Below are 27,144 nucleotides of genomic sequence, written 5' to 3'. Positions count from 1 at the left end.
AGCCTCAGCTGCTGGGCTTATTAGCCATTCTGAAATCTTTCTGCTTTGCCTTTGCATCGCCTAAGGCCCTGGTATGTTGGTGCTTGTTGCACCTCTGGTTAGTCTAGTTTCTTGTTCTAGTTCCCTGTCTGATGCTAGTTTAGTTTTGTGTAGCTTAGGTTGTACTGTCCTAGTCTTGACTCTTATTTGTATTTCTGTGTCTAGTTCTGGGTTCTCTGTGTTTCTTGTTTAGTGGCTGCCTGGCAGCTTTCAGTTCTGTCTTTTGTTTGTCAGTGTTTGTGTTTCTGTTTAGGGGCTGCGTTTGCAGCTTTTAGTCCTGACTTGTGTGTAGTCTGTTGGTTTTCAGTCCTGCCTTGCCCAGTTAGTCCTGCCGGCCGCCTGCAGCCAGGGGCTCAACTCCTGGTGAAAAGCGGCCAAGCGTAGGTGAAGTTTAAGTGTGCCTGTTCTGCCTTGTCTCTGGTTTGGGGGTGGTTTTGCCTGCCACTGCCGCTCCTCGGCAGTGGCCCAAGGGCTCACAACCTAGTTCCAGCTTTGAAAACGTGACAGTATGCAAAGCCATGAGCTCAGCAAGATCACCCTACCTGCTGGGCCTCCAGCCTAGAACTTCTGCTCTTGTTTTCCTTGTGAAGTTCGGTTCTGGCCGTTTGATTGTTCCTGACCTTTTCTTGACTCTGGAGGAATATCATAGGAAACTTTTGTCTGATCCAGTCTTGAAGAAACTGCCTGAAGCTTCAGCAGAGAGGAAGCGTATCAGGCAGCTTGGGCTCGTGGAAAACCCAGTTTTGGTCATTGATCCTAGGACCCCGCTCTTGGAATATCGCCACCTACTTGTCTCCGACCCTGCTCTGCGGGATACTCGGGAAACTGCATCGAAAGAAAGCGTAATGCGAATCCCGAGGTCCAGGCGTACCATTAGTCCATCCTGAGGGACGCTCTCAGCCGAATTGCTCCGGAGTCCAAGCCGAGTTCCCACTCCGGCCAAGCCGCTGAGTCCATGCTGAGTTCCAGTTCCAGTCAAGAGGCTGAGTCCGAGCCGAGTTTCAGTTCCAGCCAAGAGGCGAAGGCCAGTCCTGATGCCAGTCCGTGTTCCAGTCGTGACTCCTGTTCAAGTTCCAGCCAAGCTACTCCTGGTCATGTTTGGAAACCCCTCCGTAGGTTTCACCATTGTTACCCGTGGAGACCTGAATTCCCCGAGGAGGTCGGGGGGGGCCTTGTGGGGGAGGTACTGTCACGCTTGTGCCCATGTTTCGTGCTCTCCTTCTTCTCGCCACCTGGTGGCCAGACTTGGTGGCTGCAATGGACTGTCTGGTTACTGTCACCAGTTCCAGATTCAGCCCTGTCTGGCCCGGATCTTCCGGGCTGCCAGACTTGCTTGTTTGTTTTGAACCTGCACAGCTCCCGTAGTTGCCTGGTGATTGCTGCAGCTGAGCCTCAGCTGCTGCTGGGCTTATTAGCCATTCTGAAATCTTTCTGCTTTGCCTTTGCATCGCCTAAGGCCCTGGTATGTTGGTGCTTGTGGCTCTTCTGCCTAGTTTAGTTTCTGGTTCAAGTTCTCTGCCTGATTCTAGTTTAGTCTTTGTGTAGTTTAGCTTGTACTGTCCTAGTCTTGATTCTTGTTTGTATTTCTGTGTCTAGTTCTTCTTTGTGTGTCTTGTTTGGTGGCTGCCTGGCAGCTTTCAGTAGTTGCCTGGTGATTGCTGCAGTGAGCCTCAGCTGCTGCTGGGCTTATTAGCCATTCTGAAATCTTTCTGCTTTGCCTTTGCATCGCCTAAGGCCCTGGTATGTTGGTGCTTGTGGCACTTCTGCCTAGTTTAGTTCTGGTTCAAGTTCTCTGCCTGATTCTAGTTTAGTCTTTGTGTAGTTTAGCTTGTACTGTCCTAGTCTTGATTCTTGTTTGTATTTCTGTGTCTAGTTCTTCTTTGTGTGTCTTGTTTGGTAGCTGCCTGGCAGCTTCAGTCATATTTCTTATCTGTTTGTGTTTCTTGTTTAGTGGCTGCACTGGCAGCTTTTAGTCCTTCTCTGTTGTGTGTTGCTGTTGGTATCCTGCCCCTGCCCTGTCCTGCAAAGCCCTGCCGGCCGCCTGCACCCAGGGGCTCAACTCCTGGGGAAAAGCGGCTAAGCGCAGGTGAAGACTAGGGTTCCTGCTCTGCCTGTTCCAGCTTGTTTGCCTCTGCTGCAACCCCAGTCCGGGGTTCCAGTCCTGTTCTGCCCTGTCTCTAGTGTGAGGGTGGTTTTGCCTGCCGCTGCCGCTCCTCGGCAGTGGCCCAAGGGCTCACAAACCTAGTTCCTGCTGTGAAAACGTGACACACTCTGAGAGCACTTTGGTGGAGATAGCTCAGGACTTGGAGGCAGGAGGGTGCAACAACTCAATAGATGAATGTAAAGTAGGATGGTTCACGGCAGGAAGCCCCTGAATAACAGATGAACGCCACGTGGCATCTGCTCGCCTCGTGGTTTCAGTAGGCAACGGTTCACGTCGTCTCCACTGCCGTGCACCCGGCACTCATGACACCTGACCCTGGTCAGCCAAGTCAGCAGCAGCAGTGTATCCGCCGCTCTGGTCAGCCGAGTCAACAGCAGCAGTGTGTCTCCGCGCTCCCAAACAGCCGGGGAAATCCACACCTCTCAGAATCCCGGCACCACATCTCCCCGACACTCGGACCGAGCGACCACAGCGGCTCACCCCCACGAGACGGTACCCCCCACGGTACTCAGCAAAGACCACTCCACAACTGGCAGACTGTGCTTAGTCACAGATAACCAGTCGGGCGGGAAAATAGAGGTGGGTTGTGATCGCTACCTGGGTAGGTTCTGCAGGATCCCTCTAAGGGGAGAGGTTCACCTGCCTCTACTGATCAGAGATATGGCGGCGAGATCCGGTGAGCTCCAACCGATCCACTCCTGCTGGGATCTTTAAGGTCATCACTTGCCTGCTGTACACCCGACGTCGATTCACCCGACTCCCAAGCCCGGGCCTGGAGCTCCTGCAGGTGCGCCACAAAAAGTTCTTTAAAGGTAGGAGAGCGCCGAGTTGGGCCGCCTAGCAACGTTAGCGCAAGTTAGGACACCAACCGCGTGTCTGAGTTCACGGGCACCCACGCTTCATAGGCCTGGAGGATCCTTTGGTATGTACCAGCCCAAACAACTGATCCAAAGCAGCAAAGAATCAGCGATGAGTTCAGCGATCTCTCACCACAAACCTCCGACAGACCGGGCTAAAAACTACGGCTGATTCCGGTCAGTTTTGGCCAACCTTGATGGAGCTGAAGTTATTTCTCTGCCCATCAGCCCAGCAGCCATTCTCATTTTTTTGCAATAGGTGAGTCTCCTGCAAAAAAAACACATGTGGATGCATTAAACGCAATTCACATAATAAATAGTGCCTCTTGAATGGAGAGTTCAAGCCTTTAATATTATAGGATAAAATCTTAAAATCCGCCATCTAGATACCCTCACTCCTAGACAGATTAAATGGTATTTCAAAGAAGAGAAAGCAGCCCTGCATGGTATGTATGGGGAAACATGAATCCAGCCAATCACCTGTGGGCAGTAACATAGACCATCCACCCTCCACCCTCCCCAAGCTCCCTCCCCCAACCTACCATCCCTACCCCTCCCCACACCTCAGAAACTCACCCCACACACACAACTCTACCCCAACAAACAGCATTCTTTCACACAAAATCCCCCCATCCCCCCCAACATCCTACACCAGACTCGGGGCTCCAAAAAGCCCCCTGAATGGGTATTGAGAGAAAATGAAACCCGACAAACTCACTCCAGCCTATCCCCCCACCTCCTCCCACTTCAACCTAATACAGCCAAACCCCTCACAAAAGGATAAACATTAACCACTAAACATAACTGCTGAACTTCAATTTTGACAAATGGTTCAGAACCAATATCAGGCAGTGTAACAAAGATCCAGTATGCACTGTAAATACCTCTCCCATCTCAAGTACAAACCATGTCCACTCTAAATAGGTTTAGGAGAGTCCAGCCCCTCATCCCCCCCTGCTCAGTCCCTTGCACCTCTTCACAGTCCAAGGCCAACGTCCATCAAGTGGTCACCCCCAGAGCTTAAGGCAATGCAGGCGTTTTCTTGCTTTTGTGCGGAACACGCTGCCATCTCTTCAACTTAGCCTTTGTCGATGGTGCAAGATCTCCCAGGAGCGCTGAAGACGTTGCCAAATCCGCATCCTGCAGCAGCTTCCAGGCTTCAGCAATATGGCGAACCCTATGTAAAGTCCCCTTGATCGTAAAACACAAGGCAAACGGGAAAGCCCAGCGGTAGGAGATTTTTTCCTTGATTAGAATGTCCAGGACAGGCTTCAGGGCTCGCCATTGTGTTAGCGTAAAAAGAGACAAGTCCTGAAAACCCCCCACCTTCGCCCCATTAAACTCCAACAAAGATGTCTGTCGAGCACATTGCAGCATACACTCCTTAAATGGATATGAGGCAAATCGAGCAATTATGTCCCTCGGTCGATTGTCCACCGGCTTCCCCAAAGCTCTATGCGCTCTTTCAATCGTGCAGTCATCCAGATCCTTCTCAGCACCCACCAATGTGGAACAGAGGGATCGCACAACCATTTTAACATCTTCAACACCCCCCCCCCCCCCCCCCCGACTCAGGTACTCCACGGAAACGCAAATTATTGCATCGTCCCCTATTCTCAAGGTTATGCACCTTGTACAATAACTCCTCATATTTAGTACGGCTCTGGGATGTCTGTGAGTCAGTCGCTCTTCATGATCATCCATCCGAACTTCTAGATCCTCCACCCGACCACCCAACTCACGGAGGTCAGCGCTAATGGCATCCATGCGGTCTAATATTTCATCCTTAGAAGCCTTGATTTCAGCGCGTATCGCTTCCAAACTTTTAGCCACCTCAGAGGTGATCCCTCGTTTAGGACGCATATGCGAATCCTCAGCTTGGGATACTGCAGAATCCGACTCTGATTGTGATGTTCGGGCAGGCGTCACGTGGCACTGCGGGCCCTTACTCGAGTGTCTCGTCGAGTGGTGCTCCGGCTCCTTCCGTCCCACCGACAACGCTTTGCTCATGGTCCAGGATCCGTCCAGCTCTCAATACACATAGTAACATAGTAGATGACGGTAGAAAAAGACCTGCACGGTCCATCCAGTCTGCCCAACAAGATAAACTCATATGTGCTACTTTTTGTGTATACCTTACCTTGATTTGTACCTGTCCTTTTCAGGGCACAGACTGTATAAGTCTGCCCAGCACTATCCCCGCCTCCCAACCACCAGCCCCGCCTCCCACCACCGGTTCTGGCACAGACCATATAAGTCTGCCCAGCACTATCCCCACCTCCCAATCACCAGACCTGCCTCCCACTACCGGCTCTGGCACAGACCGTATAAGTCTGCCCAGCACCATCCCCGCCTCCCACCACCGACTCTGCAACCCAATCTCGGCTAAGCTCCTTAGGATCCATTCCTTCTGAACAGGATTCCTTTATGTTTATCCCACGCATGTTGAATTCCGTTACCATTTTCATTTCCACCACCTCCCGCGGGAGGGCATTCCAAGCATCCACTACTCTCTGTGAAAAAATACTTCCTGACATTTTTCTTGAGTCTGCCCCCCTTCAATCTCTTTTCATGTCCTCCTCGTTCTACCGCCTTCGCATCTCCGGAAAAGGTTCGTTTGCGGATTAATACCTTTCAAATATTTGAACGTCTGTATCATATCACCCCTGTTTCTCCTTTCCTCCAGAGTATACGTGTTCAGGTCAGCAAGTCTCTCCTAATACGTCTTGTAATGCAAATCCCATACCATTCTCGTAGCTTTTCTTTGCACCGCTTCAATTCTTTTTACATTCTTAGCAAGATATGGCCTCCAAAACTGAACACAATACTCTAGGTGGGGCCTCACCAACGATTTATACAGGGGCATCAACACCCCCTTTCTTCTGCTGGTCACACCTCTCTCTATACAGCCTAGCAACCTTCTAGCTATGGCCACCGCCTTGTCACACTGTTTCGTCGCCTTCAAATCCTCAGATACTATCACCCAAGATCCCTCTCCCCGTCCGTATTTATCAGACTCTCCCCGCCTAACACATACGTCTCCCGTGGATTTCTATTCCCTAAGTGCATCACTTTGCATTTCTTCGCATTGAATTTTAATTGCCAAACGTTAGACCATTCCATATCATCATGCTGATCAATCCATAGACTGGTGGGTTGTGTCCATCTACCAGCAGGTGGAGATAGAGAGCAATCCTTTTGCCCTCCCTATATGTGGTCATGTGCTGCCGGAAACTCCTCAGTATGTTCTCTATCTCAGCAGGTGGTGGTCACACACAGCAGCAGCTCTGGCTAGGTCTCCAAGCCTAATTTTTAGGTTTTGTTGAGTACCTGGGGTTGAGGGCTCTTCTTGAGCAAGTGCAAACCTGGTGGCGCCAGGTCCCTCCTTTTCTCCCCCCTCCCGCTGGCTCCGTTAAAAAAAAAAAAAAAAATTTTTGGACGTCTTTAAAGGCGTTTATTTCGACGTTTATTTAAACGTTTATTGCAGCTACTCACTGGGACACCAGTCGTTACAGCTCGGAGCGAGAAGCAGGTAATTTTTACCTTTTTATAGCGGGCAGGGGGTTCCCGATCGATCTCCACGTGGCCTATGGCGTCGGAGGGCAGAGGGCGCGAAGAATCGCTCCCCGGACCGCGTGTGCGCTTCTAGCGGGGATGCGGGGGTCTTAAAGTCTGATTCGCCCTTGTTTGGTGTCAGTTCGGAGCCGGTCAGTGTCCCGGGTCTTCCTCCGGTGCGGCGGTTTTTCCCGCCATAAACGCCCATCCCCCGCTGCTCGCCTCCGCCATCTTGGCCGGCCACGCTGCTCGGACGGCTTCTTCTTGGGCCGCCCTTGAGCTGGGAGACGTTAATGCCATGGCCGCCCTTGATTTGGGCGACGGCCAAAAAGCGGCTAAAGTTAAGCGCCGTTCTTCCCGCGCGGCTCCTTCGCGGAGTGTCGCGCCGGACGCCATCTTGGATGCGCAGCATGTTTCTCCCCCGCTCTTGCGAGCGCCGGTTGAGGGTGCGTCTAGGGCTGTGGCCCACGCTGCTGAAGTGCATAGTCTGGGGGGTTTCTCCCCGAGTTTATTTTGCTGCTGCATCAGGCCTTCCTTATGCAAAACGCTGCCCCTTCTCCCTTGTCCGATAAAGGGGTTGAGGCCCCCGGAAGTAAACGCACTCGGTGGATTCCCAGGCCTTAGAGGACTCTGTTTCCTCTGATGTAGATGAGGGCAGCGTATCTGAGTTCTCCCAACGGTCCTTTGGGGATTCCTTGGATGAGACGGATTCCCGCTCGGATGGAGCGGATGACCCCTCTGCAGCGCGGATCTTTCGCTCAGAGGATTTGCCCAACCTGTTAGTGCAGGCCATGAGCATTTTGAAGATTTCCTCTGCAGAGGACGTCTCTCCCTCAGCCCCTGTTGGCTCCGCCATTATGCTGGGGACGAAGCGCCTGCCTAGAACCTTCCACTTGCATGATGCCATGCACACCTTAATTTCGGCTCAATGGGATGTCCCGGAAGCGAGCCTCAAAGTGGCTAGGGCTATGTCCCGCCTCTATCCTTTGCCTGAAAGTGAACGGGAGGCCTTTCTTTGGCCTACCGTGGATTCTTTAATCACTGCGGTGACTAAGAAAACGGCGTTGCCGGTGGAAGGTGGCACGGCCCTAAAGGCCGCCTAAGACAGAAGATTGGAGGCGGCCTTAAGGTCGTCCTTCGAGGCGGCTGCTTTAAGTTTGCAGGCCTCAGTTTGCGGCTCCTATGTGGCCAGGGCGTGCCTCACGATGTGCAGCGGGCTTCCCCCTCGGATCCTTCCTTGAGGGCTGATGGCCGGCCCTGGAATCGGGCTTGGCTTATTTGGCAGACTTACTGTATGATGTCTTGAGAGCCTCGGCTAAAGGTATGGCTCAGACAGTCTCTGCGCGGCGGTGGCTTTGGCTGAAACATTGGTCTGCTGACCACGCCTCTAAGTCCCGCCTGGCTAAGTTGCCTTTTAAAGGCAAGCTGCTCTTTGGGGTCGAGCTGGACAAGATTGTGACCGATCTCGGCACGTCTAAGGGCAAGAGGTTACCAGAGGCCAGTGCTCGCCCCGGTATCTCCAGAGGACGGTTTCAGGAAGCCCGTCGGTACCGCCCGGGCAAGTCGGGCTCCTCTGCCCCCTCTTCCTTCAAAAGGAATTTCTCCCCCAAGCAGCATTCCTTTCGCAGAGACCGCCGTCCCGGAGGTGCGCCCTCCAGTCCTCCCCCAGGGTCTCGTACCCAATGACGGGGTCCTGGTCCATGGCCCAGTGCAGATTGGAGGACGCCTGTCCTCGTTTCTGGGCGAGTGGACCAGGGTAACTTCAGACGCTTGGGTGCTGGAAGTCATCAGAGTTCTGCCGACCCTTAAGAGACGGGTTTGTACTCTCTCCCTGCAAGTCTACGGTCAAAGCTGTGGCAGTGCAGCAGACCTTGGACAATATGATCCGCCTGGGTGCGGTCGTTCCGGTGCCAGAAAATCAGCTTGGCAAGGGACGTTACTCCATTTACTTTGTGGTACCAAAGAAAGGAGGTTCTGTACGGCCTATCCTCGACCTCAAAGGGGTCAATCGGGCCTTGAAAGTTCGGCACTTTCGCATGGAGACTCTCCGCTCTGTTATAGCAGCAGTGAAGGCAGGGTAGTTCCTGGCATCCTTGGACATCAAGGAAGCGTATTTGCATATTCCCATCTGGCCTCCTCATCAACGCTTTCTGCGTTTTGCAGTCCTGGGCCGACACTTCCAGTTCAGAGCCCTCCCGTTCGGGTTGGCTACTGCTCCGCGGACCTTCTCCAAAGTAATGTTGGTCATCGCGGCCTTCCTGCGAAAGGAATGAGTACAAGTCCATCCTTATCTGGACGACTGGTTGATCCGAGCCCCCTCTTATGCAGAGTGCGGCAAAGCTGTGGACCGGGTGATTGCTCTTTTGAGCTCCCTGGGGTGGATCATCAACTGGAGAAAAGCCAGCTGCGCCCGACTCAGTCCCTGGAGTATCTGGGAGTTCGATTCGACACCCAAGTGGGCAGAGGTGTTCCTGCCGGACAATCTGGATTGTCCAACTTCAGGCTCAGGTGGACCAGTTCCTAGTAGCCTCTCCGCTTCGGCTTGGGACTATGTGCAGCTGTTGGGCTCTATGACGGCCACGATGGAAGTAGTGCCCTGGGCCAGGGCTCATATGAGAACCACTACAACACTCTCTGCTGCAGCGCTGGACTCCGGTGTCGGAGAGGATTATGCTGTGCGCCTTCCCTTGGACCCAGCAGTGCGCAAGGCGCTGAGCTGTGGGCTGAAGACAGACAAGTTGTCTGCAGGGATGCCTCGTGACCCCGGAGTGGATTGTCGTCACGACGGACGCCTCTTTGACGGGCTGGGGAGCCCACTGCTTGGGAAGGACAGCGCAGGGGCTCTGGTCTCCTGCAGAGGCAAAGTGGTCTATCAACCTCCTGGAACTCAGAGCCATTCGGTTGGCGCTTTGGAGTTCCTCCCGGTACTGGCGTTGAAGCCAGTACGGGTCCTGTCGGACAATGCCACGGCTGTGGCCTATGTCAACCGCCAGGGAGGTACCAAGAGCGCCCCTCTAGCCAAGGAAGCCATGAATCTATGCAGTGGGCGGAAGCGAAACCTGGAACAGCTGTCAGCTGCCAACATTGCCGGAGTCATGAATGTCAAGGCGGACTTTCTCAGTCACCATACCTTGGATCCCGGAGAGTGGCAGTTATCGGCTCAGGCGTTCTTGGACATCACGAAGCGCTGGGGCCAACCGAGCCTAGATCTGATGGCGTCATCGGCCAATTGCCAAGTGCCGCGCTTTTTCAGCAGAGGACGGGACCCGTCAATCTCTGGGAGTAGATGCTCTTCTCCACAGTGGCCGACACAAGAGCTTCTATGTGTTCCGCCCTGGCCCATGTTGGGCAGGGTACTAGACCGGGTGGCAAAGCATCCGGGCCGGATAATCCTGGTGGGTCCGGACCTGGCCCAGACGTCCCTGGTATGCGGACTTGATCAGGCTCTCAGTGGACAACCCTCTGCGGCTGCCAATGGAGCAGGGCCTGTTGCATCAGGGTACCGTGTGATGGAGGATCCCTCCCCCTTGGTCTTACGGCCTGGCTATTGAGCGGCAGCGTCTGAGGAAGAAGGGCTTCTCAGACAAGGTCATCGCCACTATGCTGAGAGCGAGGAAGCGCTCTACTTCTACTGCTTACGCCAGGGTTTGGCGTTACCTTTGCAGGTGGTGTGAAGCAGGCTCACTTTCTCCCTTCACTGCTCCAATTCTTCAGTGCTGGCGTTCCTGCAAGAAGGTCTGGAGAAAGGCCTGTCGCTCAGTTCCCTTAAAGTCCAGGTGGCGGCTGTGGCTTGCTTCAGGGGCCGCCTGAAGGGGTGCTTCCCTGGCTTCGCAGCCAGATGTGGTACGTTTTCTCAAGGGAGTTAATCACCTGCGCCCTCCTCTGCACTCAGTGGTGCCTACGTGGAATCTCAACCTGGTGCTAAGAGCCTTGCAGAAGCCGCCTTTTGAACCCTTGTCGAGGGCATCTCTGAAAGACCTGACGTTGAAAGCAGTCTTTTTGGTGCTATCACTTCAGCCAGAAGAGTTTCCGAGCTCCAGGCACTCTCATGTCGAGAGCCTTTTCTGCAGTTCACTGAGGCAGGAGTGACTATTCGCACAGTGCATTCCTTCCTGCCCAAGATGTTTCTCGCTTCCATGTGAATCAGCAGCTCTGTCTCCCTTCCTTCGTAGGGAGGACTACCCAGAGGAATACTCTGCTCTTAAATATCTGGATGTGAGACGAGTCATCATCAGATACTTGGAAGTGACCAATGATTTCCGGAAAATCGGATCATCTGTTTGTCCTGTTTGCAGGTCCTCGTAAGGGTCTGCAGGCTGCTAGCCTACAGTGGCAAGATGGGTCAAGGAAGCCATTGCAGTGGCTTATGTGGCCGCGGGGAAGGTGCCGCCTATCAGCTGAAGGCTCACTCCACTAGAGCTCAGGCGGCCTCGATGGCAGAGGCCGGGTCCGTCTCCTTGGAAGAGATTTGCAAGGTGGCAACTTGGGCATCGGCCCATACCTTCTCCAGGCATTATCGCTTGACTGTGGCTGCTCGGGCGGAGGCCCGGTTTGGAGCTTCAGTGTTGCGGTCAGGGATTTCAATGTCCCGCCCTGGGTGAGTACTGCTTCGGTATATCCCACCAGTCTATGGATTGATCAGCATGATGATATGGAAGGTAAAATTATGTATCATACCTGATAATTTTCTTTCCATTAATCATAGCTGATCAATCCATAGCCCTTCCCAGATATCTGTACTGTTTATATTCTGGTTGCATTTCAGATTCAAGTTTAGTCTTCAGTTCCTGTTCAGGAGGACTTCGTGTTCAAGTTTTTTCAATGGGATTCTTCAAGAGTTGAGACGAGTTTGTGTTACAGTGGGCTGCTGCATTCCTCTCTCCTCCGTTTTACGGTGCTGGATTGAGACATAAATTCTGCCGGCGCTCCCTCCCGCTTCGTGCGGCTGTAGGGCAGCTTTGTACCCCTCCCGCTTTAGCGGTGTTAGGGTCAGTCAGCTCCTCCCGCGGTTGCGGTTGCAGGATAAGCCAGATCCCCCCCCCCCCCCCCCCCGCATCGGCGGGTGTGGTGTCCCTCCCCCGCTCCGCGGGGATGAGCTGGACGGATTCCCCTCCCCCACTTGTGTGGGGTTGAGCTGGGTTACTTCCCCTCCCCCGTTTCGGCGGTGGTGAGCTGGGCAGAGTGTCCCTTTGTGGGTTGTAATTCTCTAAGTGCTGAGTCCTGCGGATGGAGCTTGGATATCGACATACTGAGGAGTTTCCAGCAGCACATGACCACATATAGGGAGGCAAAAGGATTGCTCTCTATCTCCACCTGCTGGTAGATGGACACAACCCAGCAGTCTATGGATTGATCAGCTATGATTAATGGAAAGAAAACTATCAGGTATGATACATAATTTTACCTTCTTCTAGCTTCCGTAGGTCCTTTTTCATGTTTCCACTCCCTCCGGGGTGTCCACTCTGTTACAGATCTTAGTATCATCAGCAAATAGGCAAACGTTACCTTCTAACCCTTCGGCAATGTCACTCACAATATATTGAACAGAATCGACCCCAGCACCGATCATTGAGGCACTCCACTACTCACCTTTCCCTCATCCGAGCGAATTCCTTTCACCACCACCCTCTGGCGTCTGTCCGTCAACCAGTTCCTAATCCAGTTTACCACTTCAGGTCCTATTTTCAGCCCATCCAGTTTATTTAAGAGCCTCCTGTGGGGAACCGTGTCAAAAGCTTTGCTGAAATCTAAGTAGATTACATCCATAGCTCGTCCCTGATTCAATTCTCTTGTCACCCAATCAAAGAATTCAATGAGATTCGTTTGGCATGATTTCCCTTTGGTAAAACCATGTTGTCTGGATCTTGCAACTTATTGGCTTCCAGGAAATTCACTATCCTTTCCTTCAGCATAGCTTCCATTACTTTTCCAATAACCGAAGTGAGGCTTACCGGCCTGTAGTTTCCAGCTTCTTCCCTATCACCACTTTGTGAAGAGGGACCACATCCGCCGTTATCCAATCCCTCGGAACCTCTCCCGTCTGCAAGGATATATTAAATCTTTAAGAGGACCCAGCCGGAACCTCTCTGAGCTCCCTCAATATCCTGGGGTGGATCCCCATCTGGTCCCATGGCTTTGTCACCTTTAGCTTTTCAAGTTGTTCATACACACTCTCTTCCGTGAACGGTGCTCTATCCACTTCAATCTCATTTGTACTTTTTCTAGTCTATCGCGGCGGTCCTTCTCCAGGATTTTGTTCTGTGAAAACAGAACAGAAGTATATATTTAGCAAATTTGCTTTTTCTTCATCATTATCCACATAGCGGTTCGCAGTATCTTTTAGTATCACAATTCCCTTTTTAGGGTCATTTTCCTTTCACTAATATACCTGAAGAAATGTTTGCCACCCCTTCTTACATTTCTAGCCATTTGTTCTTCCGCTTGCGCTTTTGCCAGACGTATCTCTCTCTTGGCTTCTTTCATTTTCATGCCGGTATTCCTCCTCGTGTTCCTTTTCTTGCATGATCACAAAAGATCACAAAGTCCCAGCTTAGCGGGGCTTATTTTGCTGTTTTAAGTGGGCAAAGTGCGGGAGCTACAGACTCAAGCTGCCATCAAGCACCATGACGTCACTTCGTTCCCAAGTTCTCGAAAATATTCTGAGGGGCTTACACCCTTTGTCGGCAAGAACTCCCTCCAAATTGCCCACAAGTGTCAAAGTTCAGCTGTCAGCATCAGGATCCCATCTCTTCTTCCCCTGTTGGTACTGGCTTGACCGCATGGACTTGTAAGTCAATGCGGTCAAGCCTGTACCACAGGGGAAGAAGGGAAGGGATTCTTTTCCAAGTATTGAATTTTCACACATATAACGGCACATTATATGTGTTTTTAGAAACCGTGCACATCCCTTATGAGCTAAGACTTGCTAATTGCAAAATTAATGCATTTGTTTGTAAGGCTTTTCTTTTTAGTTTTTTTTTTTTGCAGAGTTTGTTGTAGTAATAATACCTGCAAGAAGCTAAAATGAAGAGCCCTTAAAAACAAATGTGTTAGTTTAGCAGTTAGCACATCTTAGAAAAATAAACTGATATAGCATGCATGTTATGCGTGGCTATGTTATACCAGCCTATTTTTACATAGACTTAATTTGTGCATGTTATATGCGTGGGTGTGTTATATGCATAAAAATACGGAACTTCTCGAGCTAAAAAAATAAACGAGGGTTCCCCCCCCCCCCCCCCCCCCCCCCAGACCTAAGGGTCCTGACCAAATATCTGATTAAAGAAAAGTTCAAGATGGTTTCCCTTGGGCACTCTGTTTCCCATAATTCAGGAAAATGATTGACTATGCTCTTTGACTTAAAGATATGTCCACTCACAAGATGTATCTTAGATTTTGAGTCAGGAAGCACCATTACCAGTATTATGTCCTGCCTTTTGGCCTCATGTTCGCCCCCAGAGTCTCATAGTAGTTGCAGTGTTGCTTCGCAGACTGGGGGTGCATGTGTTTCCCTACTTGGACCATTAGCTGGTGAGGAAGGTGCTCGAAAATCAATGCAGAGAACTATTTGGATGTTGGCGTTACTAGGGTCCGTTGTCAACTACTCAAAGACCCATCTCCTCCCCATCCAGGAATTGGAATTCATCGGAGCCCTGCTAGACATGATTCAGCCTCAACTCACCTACCAGTTTCCAGGGCAGATGCTATGATCAGCCTTACTCATCGGCTTCAGCAGAGCCAGCAGGTCACATCTCAGCAGATGTTGCGGTTGTTAGTCCACATGGTTTCACTGTGTATATCACATCCATAGCACGCCTCCATTTGAGAGAGGCACAATGGACCCCAGCTTCCCATTGGTGTCAGGCCAAAGGGAGCAGATGTCATCACTGTCACTCCGGAACTTCCATTCCAAATCTATCCTCCACACAAGACACTGACCACAGATGTGTCCAACCTGGGCTAGAGAGCTCATGTCATGTTTTCAGGGCAGGAACTAGGTTTGTGAGCCCTTGGATCACTGCTGAGGAGCGGCAGCGGCAGGCAAAACCACCCCACACAGGACTAAGGCAGAATTCTGACAGGGGACGGCTAGACTTCACCTGCACTTAGCCGCCCTTCCCCAGGAGTTGAGCCCTGGGTGCAGGTGGCTGGCAGGACTTGCAGGACAGGGCAGGAGCTGGATCCCAGCAGGCAACACACAACAGAGTAGGGACTAAAAGCTGCCAGGCAGCCACTAAGAGAACCACAGACAGTCAGGACTGAAAGCTGCAAGCAGCCACTAAGCAAGAAACACAAACACAAGACAAGGAAAAGCAGACCAGACACAAGACTAGGACCTATAAAATCAAAGCTAACAACACACAAACAAACTAGAAACCGACAAAGAACTCAGACTAGAACTGGACTAGGCAGAAGTGCACAGCGTACACCCACTTACCAGGGCCTTAGGCGATGCAAAGGCAAAGCAGAGAGTTTCCAAATGGCTAATAAGCCCAGAAGGAGCTGAGATTCAGCTGCAGCAATCACAAGGCAGCTACGGGTGCTGTGCAGGCTCAAACAAGACAAGCAAGTCTGGCAGGCCGGAAGATCCGGACTGGACTGGGCTGAAGTCTGGAACAGGAAACAGCACACAGACAATCCCATGCAGCCACGAGGCCTGGCCACCAGGGGGCGAGATGTCTGAGAGCCTGAAACCAGGGCATGACCGTGACAGCTCACATGAATGGCCACTGATCTGCTCGTGAAACTCAGCTTCTCATCAATTTCCTGGAGCTACGGGACATTTGGAACACTAAAGGCTTTTATTGATTGGCTTATGCACAATATTGATCTTATCCAAGCCATATACTATGTCAACAAGCAAGGCACAGGATCGTATCTCTAATGTCAGGAAGCAGTCAGGATGTGGCAGTGGGCCACATAGCTGGAGGGCAAAAACAATAGTCTGACAGACAGACTAAGCAGGGTGATGCAGCTGCATGAGTGGTCTTTCAGCATGGAAGTTGCCCGGGATATTGTCCGAGTCTCTCAGTTCTGCTCCAGACTGAGATCACACAGCAGACTAGTGTCCAATGCCTTTCTTCTCCATTGGATGAAAGGTCTTCTGTATGCATATCCTCTCTTACCTTTAGTAGGGAAGACCATGCTGAAACTCGCAGAGCCGGAGAACCATGATCCTCATTGTGCCTTACTGGCTGAGACTTGTTCCTTTTTCTTCTGGAGTTATCCTCTGAAGTTCTGTGGAAACTGGAGTGTTTTCTGAACCTCATCATTCAGAACTCAGGGTCTCTTTTGCATCCCAACCTCCAATATCTGGCTCTCATGGCTTGGATGTTGAGAGTGTAGAAGTTGCATTTCTTCAACTGCATGAGGGTAATTTTCCCGAGTCCTGCTAGCTTCCAGAAATATTCCATTAAAAGGTCATATAATTTTAAGGAGAAGATGTTTGCTCCCTGGTATGGGAAAGGCTCTAGATCCTTTTTCCTGCCCTACACAAAATCTGCTTGTACATTTTCCACACCTTTCTGAGTCTGGATTGAAAACCAACTGTAAGTGTTCTTCTCAAGTGCAATTGGTGCTTACCACCATCGTGTGGAAGGCAAGCCCATCTCTGTAGAACCTTTAGTTGTTTGATTCATGAGAGGTTTGCATTTCCAAAGCCCCCCCATCAAACCTTCAGTGATGTCATGGGACCTAAACGTTATCCTCACCCAGCTGACGAAAGCTCCTTTTGAGCCTCTTGACACTTGCTACCTGAAGTACCTGACCTGGAAGGTTTTGTTTCTAGTAGCAATCACTTCAGTATGCAGGGTCAATGAGCTTCATCCCCTAGTAGCTGATCCACTTACACAAAGTTTCATCATAATAGAGTAGTTCTTTGCATCATAAGTTCCTTCCTAAGGTGGTGTCAGAATTCCATTTTATCCAGTCAATTGTTGTACCAACATTCTTTCCCATATCTCATGCCCATTCTGGCAAAAGCACACTATGCACCTTGGACTGCAAGTGAGCCTTGGCCTTCTATCTAGAGTGGACAGTCCACCCAGTTTTTTGTTTCTTTTGACCCTAGCAGAATTGAGGACAGCCATCTGTAAGTATACTTTGTCCAGTTGGCTAGCAGACTGCATCTCCTTCACTTACACCCAGGCTGGCCTGACTTTGGATGGTCATAATGTCATATATATGACTGTCAGTAGTCCACATGAGGTCAGCCTCCATTGAGGAGATTTTCAAAGCTGTAACGTGATCGTCAGTCCACACATTCACAGCACACTACTGTCTTGAGTAGGATTCTGTTTGGTCAAACAGTTTGCAGAATTTGTTCAAGTATGAAATCCAGTTCCACCCTCCTAGGCCTGTTTTTATTCTGTTCCTGCACAACAGGAATGTACATAAGAGTTTTTAGTTTAATTGGTTTCTGTTTGGCCTTTTCTGTTGCAAGTCCTTATTGCCCATTGTTTCTTGTTTTTAGTGTGCCTGGTAGCTAGGGATTCCCATATGTGGCAATTGATGTTCTGCTTGTCCTCGGAGAAAGCAAATTTATTCACCTCTTGTAGATGTTCTCTGAGGACAGCAGAACACATATTGCCACATACCCCTCCACATCCACTGGGAGTTGTATTCTCCAAGCTTTTGTACTCAACTGTCTGGTCCTGCACGAGGCGGGAAGGTATGTGCGCCTATACGGTCGAGGTTACCACTGTCTTCTAGAAATAGAAGACTGGGTAGCATCTATGCCAGGCTTCATCGCATGATATCACCCATATTGGCAATATGTGTCCTGCTGTCCTCGGAGAATTTCTGCTACAGGTAAGTAACTTCACTTTCTATGTAATTCTTGTTGTGAGGATAGTCACTGGTAGCACTTCTCTTTTACTTAGTGGTGACAAGCAAAGAATGAAGAGAAGATGCAAACCTTTGGTCTGGAATGGTTTCAATGTGGTAAGCAGCCTTCTTTTTACATCTCACATAAAAAAAGGTAGTTTTATAACAAGTAGCCCATAGGTGAAGGCAAAGAAAGCTGTTCAGTGCTGTTAAACATGTATATTTTTGATACTGTTTCATGGTAGTCCTGTTATTAATTTGCTTTTCTCAAGTTTACCTTATTTATTGTGTTCATGTTTATATCTAGCCATTTTACTACTAATTGCTGTTAACAAAATGGTAAGTTTTGTGTTAAACAGTACCTGCTACACATCACCTTGGATGAATCTCTTCATAAAGGTGGTTAATAAATCCCAATAAATATAATTAAAGAATGCCATTGTTGTAGCTTACTGGGTAAAGACAAATAGGTGCCTAAGTGTTATAAAATATCAGGGGTAAATCTGTGGAAATAAAGTCTATATTTAAGCCACAGACATTAAATTCAGTCCAGGCATAAAAATCCTTTGCTTGACATATAAGGCTTATGAAATGAAATTACGAAGTATGAACCAGGTAAGACTCTGCTGTCCAATCAGGCTTACAATTTAACTGATGTTGGGAGCCAAAGAATAGAGATTTCCATATCATCAAGCTGATCAATCCATAGACTGGTGGGGTTGTGTCCATCTACCAGCAGGTGGAGATAGAGAGCAAACTTTTGCCTCCCTATATGTGGTCATGTGCTGCCGGAAACTCCTCAGTATGTTCTCTATCTCAGCAGGTGGTGGTCACACACAGCAGCAGCTCTGGCTAGGCCTCCAAGCCTAATCCTGTTGCAGGAATGGATGCATGAATTTGTGATGCTTCAGGAGTCAGACAGCACACACCAGTATGAGAGAAAAATCTTCTTTATTTGCCAGCAAACAAAGCAAGACATCAGTTCTAGCTCTCTTCTCTTTCTCTCAGCTCTCTGTGTCTTTGTCTCAGCTGCTTCTCTTCTTATGCTGTCTTCTCCTTCTTCTGTCTGTTCCTTCTGTCCTTCTCTTTCTTCTGAGCTCCTTCTGCCGTAAACTGCTTCTGCTCCTACTTAAATAGGGTCCTAAGCCCTCCTCCTAGCCTAGCCCCCTTTACTCCCAATTGGTTAAGAAATTGATTGGCTACCTTGCCTCAACCAATCATTACTTTTGAAATATCAGTTACATAGGTTCCAGACATCCTAAACTGACCTCTGACCTGGGGCCCCTTAAGCCAGACATTTGGTCTCCAGTCTCTTACATGTTATGATTGATTTCTCATATTCCTAGTACTAACTGCTAACTAAACTCTGGCATTCATTAAAGGGGTCAAAAGCCAATCTTACTTAATAGCATACATATCAGGTTATTACTTCCAGGAGGCCAGTCCTACACTTAGCTATAATTAATCAAGGAGAAGAGAGCTGACTAGTTCTGACCTCTTCACCTATCAGCTTATACATTGAACCAGCCAGAACTATGGCTAAGTCAAACCACATGTTGATCTCCTCAATGCAGTCCTTGCTTGACCTCTTAAACAGCAGACAAAGAGTAATACAGAATTTAACAGATATTCTACACAGACACAAACCTTATTAATTTACACAGAATCAGTATTTCTTATAAGACATATTCTAAATATCAAAAACTTGTAAATACTAATCTATTGCCTCTCTCTCTCTAAATAGTATTTTCTATCTAAGCATTTTAAACTACAATTAATCATATGTCTGGCTCATTCCTTTATTCATTCATAATAGTTTACAGCTGTGCCAGCTAGCATTGGCAATTCACAAGGGACAGAGTTTCATTTCTCACTGACCTTTCCTAACCTTAGCTCGGCCAAGCTAGACATTTATTTATTTATTTATTTATTGCATTTGTATCCCACATTTTCCCACCTTTTTGCGGGCTCAGTGTGGCTTACAATAGGATATGAATAATAGAAATAATATGAACCATCTGGCATACCTTCACTTTAGTTGCAAAGTAAAAAGTTAGAATTCTAACTTCAAGCTTTTAACAGAATTAACCCTTCATATGATTTCTTATATATGATTATGCCCATGGCTGCTTCAATCCTTAGGTTTTGTTGAGGCCTGGGGTTGAGGGCTCTTTTGAGCAAGTGCAAACCTGGTGGTGCCAGGTCCCTCCTTTTCTCCCCCCTCCCGCTGGCTCCGTTTAAAAAAAAAAAAAAAAATTTTAAACGTCTTTAAAGGCGTTTAATTCGACGTTTCTTTAAACGTTCATTGCAGCTACTCACTGGGACACCAGTTCGTTACAGCTCGGAGCGGCAAGCAGGTAATTTTACCTTTTTATAGCGGGCAGGGGGTTCCCCGATTCTTCTCCTCGTGGCATATGGCGTCGGAGGGCGAGGGCGCAAAGGGTCGCTCCCCGGATCGCTGGAGCGCTTCTAGAGGGGATGCGGGGGTTTTACAACCTGATTCGCCCTTGATGGGTGGCAGTTTAGTGACCGATGAATGTCCCGGTCGTTCCTCCGGCGTGGCGGTTTTTTTCCCGCCATAAACGCCCATCCCCCGCTCCTCGCCTCCGCCATCTTGGCCGGCCACGCGGCTCGGACGGCTTCTTCGTGGGCCGCCCTTGAGGTTGGAGACATTAATGCCATGAACGCCCTTAATTTGGGCGACGGCACAAAGCGGCTAAAGTTAAGCGCCGTTCTTCCCGCGCGGCTCCTTCGCGGAGTTTCGCGACGGACGCCATTTTGGATGCGCAGCATGTCTCTCCCCCGCTATTGTGAGCGCCGGTTGAGAGTGCGTCTAGGGCTGTTGCCCAGGCTGCGGAAGTGCACAGTCTGGGGGGTTTCTCCCCCGAGTTTGTTTTGCTGCTGCATCAGGCTTTCCTCATGCAAAACGCTGCCCCTGCTCCCTCTTCTGATAAAGAGGTTGAGGTTCCCAGAGGTAAACGCCCTCGGGTTGAGTTCCAGGCCTTGGAGGACTTTGTCTCCTCCGATGTAGATGAGGGCAGCGTGTCTGAGGTCTCCCAACGGTCCTTTGCGGATTCCTTGGAGGAGATAGATCCCCGCTCGGATGGAGCGGATGACCCCTCTACAGCGCGGCTTTTTAGCCCAGAGGATTTGCCCAACCTGTTGTTACAGGCCATGGACACTTTGAAGATTTCCTCTCCGGAGGACGTCTCTCCCTCAGCCCCTGTTGGCTCTGCCATTATGCTGGGGACGAAGCGCCCGCCTAGATCCTTCCACGTGCATGATGCCATGCACACCTTAATTGCGGCTCAATGGGATGTCCCGGAAACGAGCCTTAAAGTGGCTAGGGCTATGTCCCGCCTCTATCCTTTGGCTGTGAGTGAACGTGAGGCCTATCTGTGGCCTACCGTGGATTCTTTAATCACTGCGGTGACTAAGAAAACGGCGTTGCCGGTGGAAGGTGGCACGGCCCTAAAGGACGCCCAAGACAGAAGATTGGAGGCGGCCTTAAGGTCGTCCTTTGAGGCAGCTGCTTTAAGTTTGCAGGCCTCAGTTTGCGGCTCCTATGTGGCCAGGGCGTGCCTGACTATGGTGTAGCGGGCTTCCCCCTCGGATCTTTCCTTGAGGGCTGATTGGCCGGCCCTGGAATCGGGCTTAGCCTATTTGGCAGACTTGCTGTATGATGTCTTGAGAGCCTCAGCTAAAGGCATGGCTCAGACAGTCTCTGCGCGGCGGTGGCTTTGGCTGAAACATTGGTCTGCTGACCACGCCTCTAAATCCCGCCTGGCTAGATTGCCTTTTAAAGGCAAGCTGCTCTTTGGGGTCGAGCTGGACAAAATCGTGACCGATCTCGGCACGTCTAAGGGCAAGAAATGACTAGAGGTCAGGGCTCGGGCTAGTACTCGTCCCGGTACCTCCAGAGGACGGTTGCTGGAAGCCCGTCGGTACCGCCCGGGCAAGTCGGGTTCCTCTGCCCCCTCTTCCTTCAAGAGGAATTTCTCCCCCAAGCAGCATTCCTTTCGCAGAGACCGCCGTCCCGGAGGTGCTCCCTCCGGTCCTCCCCCAGGGTCTCGTACCCAATGACGGGGCCTTGGTCCACGCCCCAGTGCAGATTGGAGGACGGCTGTCCTCGTTTCTGGGCGAGTGGACCACTATAACTTCAGACGCGTGGGTGCTGGAAGTCATCAGAGACGGCTACAAGCTAGAGTTCTGCCAACCCTTAAGAGACGGGTTAGTACTCTCTCCCTGCAAGTCTCCCGGTCAAGCTGTGGCAGTGCAGCAGACCTTGGACAACCTGATCCGCCTGGGTGCGGTCGTTCCGGTGCCAAAAAAAAAAAAAAAAAAAAATCAGATTGGCAAGGGACGTTACTCCATTTACTTTGTGGTTCCAAAGAAAGGAGGTTCTGTCCGGCCTATCCTCGACCTCAAAGGGGTCAATCGGGCCTGGAAAGTGAGGCACTTTCGCATGGAGACTCTCCGCTCTGTTATAGCGGCAGTGAAGGCAGGAGAGTTCTTGGCTTCCTTGGACATCAAGGAAGCGTACCTGCATATTCCCATCTGGCTCCTCTCCAACGCTTTCTGCGTTTTACAGTCCTGAGACGACACTTCCAGTTCAGAGCCCTCCCTTTCGGGTTGGCTACTGCTCCGCGGACCTTTTCCAAAGTAATGGGGGTCATAGCGGCCTTCCTGCTAAAGGAAGGAGTACAAGTCCATCCTTATCTGGACGACTGGTTGATCCGAGCCCCCTCTTATGCAGAGTGCGGCAAAGCTATGGACCGGGTAGTTGCTCTTTTGAGCTCCCTGGGATGGATGGAAGAAGAGCCAGCTGCGCCCGACTCAGTCCCTGGAGTATCTGGGAGTTCGATTCGACACCCAAGTGGGCAGAGTGTTCCTGCCAGACAATCGGATTGTCAAGCTTCAGGCTCGGGTGGACTAGTTCCTAGTAGCCTCTCCTATTCGGGCTTGGGACTACGTGCAGCTGTTGGGCTCTATGACGGCCACGATGGAAGTAGTGCCCTGGGCCAGGGCTCATATGAGACCACTACAGCTATCTCTGCTGCTGCGCTGGACTCCGATGTCGGAGGATTATGCTGTGCGCCTTCCCGTGGACCCAGCAGTGCGCAAGGCGCTGAGCTGGTGGACGCAGACAGACAAGTTGTCTGCAGGATTGCCTCTGGTGACCCCGGAGTGGATTGTCGTCACGACAGACGCCTCTTTGATGGGCTGGGGAGCCCACTGCTTGGGAAGGACAGCGCAGGGGCTCTAGTCTCCTGCAGAGGCAAGTGGTCTATCAACCTCCTGGAACTCAGAGCCATTCGGTTGGTGTTATTGGAGTTCATCCCGGTACTGGTGTTGTAGCCTGTACGGGTCCTGTCGGACAATGCCACGGCTGTGGCCTATATCAACCGCCAGGGAGGTACCAAGAGCGCCCCTCTAGCCAAGGAGGCTATGAGTCTTTGCCAGTGGGCGGAAGCGAACCTGGAGCAGCTTTCAGCGGCCCACATTGCCGGAGTCATGAATGTCAAGGCGGACTTTCTCAGTCGCCATACCTTGGAGCCCGGAGAGTGGCAACTATCTGCTCAGGCGTTCTTGGACATCACGAAGCGCTGGGGCCAGCCGAGCCTAGATCTGATGGCGTCATCGGCCAATTGCCAAGTGCCGCGCTTTTTCAGCAGAGGACGGGACCCTCGATCCCTGGGAGTAGATGCTCTTCTCCAACAGTGGCTGACACATGAGCTCCTCTATGTGTTCCCGCCCTGGCCCATGTTGGGCAGGGTGCTAGACCGGGTGGCAAAGCATCCCGGCAGGGTAATCCTGGTGGGTCCGGATTGGCCCAGACGTCCCTGGTATGCGGACTTGATCAGGCTCTCAGTCGACGATCCTCTGCGGCTGTCAGTGGAGCAGGGCCTGTTACATCAGGGTCCCGTGGTGATGGAGGATCCCTCTCCCTTTGGTCTTACGGCCTGGCTATTGAGCGGCAGCGTCTGAGGAAGAAGGGCTTCTCAGACAAGGTCATCGCCACTATGCTGAGAGCGAGGAAGCGCTCTACTTCTACTGCTTACGCCAGGGTTTGGCGTATCTTTGCAGCATGGTGTGAAGCAGGCTCACTTTCTCCCTTCACTGCTCCAATTTCTTCAGTGTTGGCGTTCCTGCAAGAAGGTCTGGAGAAAGGCCTGTCGCTCAGTTCCCTTAAAGTCCAGGTAGCGGCTCTGGCTTGCTTCAGGGGCCGCCTGAAGGGTGCTTCCCTGGCTTCGCAGCCAGATGTGGTGCGCTTTCTCAAGGGAGTTAATCACCTGCGCCCTCCTCTGCACTCAGTGGTGCCTGCGTGGAATCTCAACCTGGTGCTAAGAGCATTGCAGAAGCCGCCTTTTGAACCCTTGTCGAGGGCATCTCTGAAAGACCTGACGTTGAAAGCAGTCTTTTTGGTGGCTATCACTTCAGCCAGAAGAGTTTCCGAGCTCCAGGCGCTCTCATGTCGAGAGCCTTTTCTGCAGTTCACTGAGGCAGGAGTGACTATTCGCACAGTGCCTTCCTTCCTGCCCAAGATTGTTTCTCGCTTCCAGGTGAATCAGCAGCTCTGTCTCCCTTCCTTTCGTAGGGAGGACTACCCAGAGGAGTCCTCCGCTCTTGAATATCTGGATGTGAGACGAGTCATCATCAGATACTTGGAAGTGACCAATGATTTCCGGAAATCGGATCATCTGTTTGTCCTGTTTGCAGGTCCTCGTAAGGGTCTGCAGGCTGCTAAGCCTACAGTGGCAAGATGGGTCAAGGAAGCCATTGCAGCGGCTTATGTGGCCGCGGGGAAGGTGCCGCCTATCCAGCTGAAGGCTCACTCCACGAGAGCTCAGGCGGCCTCGATGGCAGAGGCCGGATCCGTCTCCTTGGAAGAGATATGCAAGGCGGCAACGGGGGCTTCGGCTCATACATTCTCCAAGCATTACCGTTTGACTGTGGCTGCACGGGCGGAGGCCCGGTTTGGAGCTTCAGTGTTGAGGTCAGGGATTTCTATGTCCCGCCCTGGGTGAGTACTGCTTCGGTACATCCCACCAGTCTATGGATTGATCAGCTTGATGATATGGAAGGTAAAATTATGTATAATCATACCTGATAATTTTCTTTCCATTAATCATAGCTGATCAATCCATAGCCCCTCCCAGATATCTGTACTGTTTATATTCTGGTTGAATTTTAGGTTCAAGTTTAGCCTTCAGTTACTTCAGGAGGACTTCGTGTTCAAGTTCTTCTTTCACTTGGATTCTTCAAGAGTTGAGACGAGTTTGTGTTACAGTGAGCTGCTGCATTCCTCTCCCCTCCGTTTTACGGGGCTGGATTGAGACATAAATTCTGCCGGCACTCCCTCCCGCTTCGTGCGGCTGTAGGGCAGCTTTGTACCCCTCCCGCTTCGGCGGTGTTAGGGTCAGTCAGCTCCTCCCGCGGTTGCGGTTGCAGGATAAGCCAGATCCCCCCGCATCGGCGGGTGTGGTGTCCCTCCCCCGCTCCGCGGGGATGAGCTGGACGGATTCCCCTCCCCCACTTGTGTGGGGATGAGCTGGGTTAATTCCCCTCCCCCGTTTCGGCGGTGGTGAGCTGGGCAGAGTGTCCCTTCGTGGGTGTAATTCTCTAAGTGCTGAGTCCTGCGGATGGAGCTTTGATATCGACATACTGAGGAGTTTCCGGCAGCACATGACCACATATAGAGAGGCAAAAGTTTGCTCTCTATCTCCACCTGCTGGTAGATGGACACAACCCCACCAGTCTATGGATTGATCAGCTATGATTAATGGAAAGAAAATTATCAGGTATGATTATACATAATTTTACCTTTTAAAATGTAAGTCTAGGACGGAGTAGTTCTAAAATTAGGCAGATTGAGGCGACCGCTTTAGGAAGCAAATTTTTGAAAGTGGCAGCGTGCCCCCAAAACACCATAGCAGCAACTCCTCCCCCCCAATTCTGGTAACTCTCCCACCCCCCCCAATTCTGAAAAGCCCTCACTCCCCCCCCCCCCCCCATTCCTTCCCTTCCTTCACTCCTATTCCCACATTCTAGCATCTCCCAACCTCCCTCTGGCCCTCCAGACTTGCTTTTCTACATAAAGAGCTTTTTAAGTGTTGACTAAAACAGAGATTCTCCGAGGACAAGCAGGCTGCTTGTTCTCACTGATGTGTGACGTCCAACGGCAGGCCCAGGATCGGAGTTCTTCCTAGCAACAAAGTTTGCTAGCCCTCTCGTGCACCGTTCATGCGCAACCATCTTCCCGCCCGTAGCGCGAGCGTGCTCCTCAGTCTCTTTTTTTCTGCGGCTCAGGACGGCTGTTTTTGGCTGTTCTGCGCCCTAGAGAGAGCCCTCGCAGCGCTTTTGCCGCTCTTCGGATTTTTCTGAGCGAGTTCGCTCGCGTTTTTTTATTTTTCAAAAAAAAAAAAAAAAAAAACCTTTTCCTATATTTTTTAGTGTTTTTCCCGTAAGTTTCCTTTCGTTGTCGGAAGTGGCCATTTTGGCCACCCATACGGGTTTTTCCCCGGTTTTGGTGCCTTTTTTCGGCATCATTGCGAGTTTTGACTTCGCCGGCGCGATTTTTCCGCTCATGTCCTCGAAGCCTGCCAGCAGCTTCAAAAAGTGCACGCGGTGCAACCGGACGATCTCGCTCACTGATCCGCACGTTTCGTGTCTTAAGTGTTTGGGGGCTGGTCATCGTCCCAACGCCTGCACTTTGTGTCTTCAACTTAAGAAGAGGACCCAGGCGGCGAGATAGGCTCAGTGGAACCTCTCTTCGGAGCCCCATCTGGTACTTTGACGTCGACGGTGCCAGCAGTACCAAGGTCATCGATGGTGTCGGCATCGGAGAGTGCATCGACGTCGGGAGTGCAGGTGATGGCTGTCCAGAGACCCTCCCACGCTGGTAGCAGTGAGCCATCGAGTGGGTTTACACCTGCCTCGAGGGCTCCTGCGATACAGGCCCCCCCCCGGGACCAACCTCTTTCGGACTCGGCCCCGAGGAGACGTGTGGATTCCACGTCTTCCTCGTCGGTACCAGGAGGTACTGGTGACATGCTCCAAGCGAACGGGAGGACCGCTCACCCTCCATACAGGAGGTGTCGATGCGCTCTTCTCTGGACAGCCCGGTACCGCCTCCCCGCCCCAGGCAGATTCTGACTTCGTCGCCTCTACCGGCTCCACTACCTTGCTCAACAGACACTCTAGACGAGCGCCTCCGAGCCATTCTTCCAGGGATTCTGGAAGGGCTGCTGCGACCATCTCTTCCAGTACCGCCGGTGCTTGCGCCGTCGGTACCGTCGAGAGATGCAGCAGTTGGCTCCCTGCCAGTGGTGAGGACTGCGACGCCAGTACCGCTTGCGGCATCGGCCTCCGCTGCCACCCAAGTTGACTCCCCCTCAACGTCGCTGGAGGGAGCTTCGTCGCCAGCGGCGAGGGAGTCTTCTTGGCACCGCCATAGAGGACCTTGTTCCTCGGCGTCGAGACGGGCTCGGCTTCGGACTGAAGTCAGAGAGCTTGTGTCCAATACCGAGGGTGAGACCTCGTGGGAGGCAGAGGAAGACCCAAGATATTTCTCTGATGAGGAGTCTTGTGGTCTTCCTTCTGATTCTACTCCTTCGTTAGAGAGACAGCTTTCTTCTCCCGAGATTCTGTCTTTTCCTTTGTACAGGAAATGTCTTCGGCCATTCCCTTCCCAGTGGTTACTGA

At 51.2% G+C, this 27,144-nt stretch overlaps 1 protein-coding gene across 5 annotated transcripts in view; it reads left to right on the top strand.

The window, feature by feature from the left end:
• The window catches only part of CCDC61 (coiled-coil domain containing 61), a 647,013-nt gene that overhangs the window by 477,260 nt on the left and 142,609 nt on the right, over positions 1 to 27,144 (top strand). For all 5 annotated transcript variants that reach the window (XM_030218079.1, XM_030218082.1, XM_030218080.1 and 2 more), the window contains one exon: positions 17,496 to 17,556. In XM_030218079.1, the coding sequence (XP_030073939.1) occupies positions 17,496 to 17,556 (61 nt within the window). The remainder of the gene's footprint in view (positions 1 to 17,495; positions 17,557 to 27,144) is intronic.

This window comes from Microcaecilia unicolor, chromosome 11 (genome assembly GCF_901765095.1).
Source record: "Microcaecilia unicolor chromosome 11, aMicUni1.1, whole genome shotgun sequence".
In the NCBI taxonomy this organism is placed as follows: Eukaryota; Metazoa; Chordata; class Amphibia; order Gymnophiona; family Siphonopidae; genus Microcaecilia; species Microcaecilia unicolor.
The sequence above is the reverse complement of the archived record's forward strand: the minus strand, read 5'-3'. Positions and strand labels throughout refer to the sequence as shown.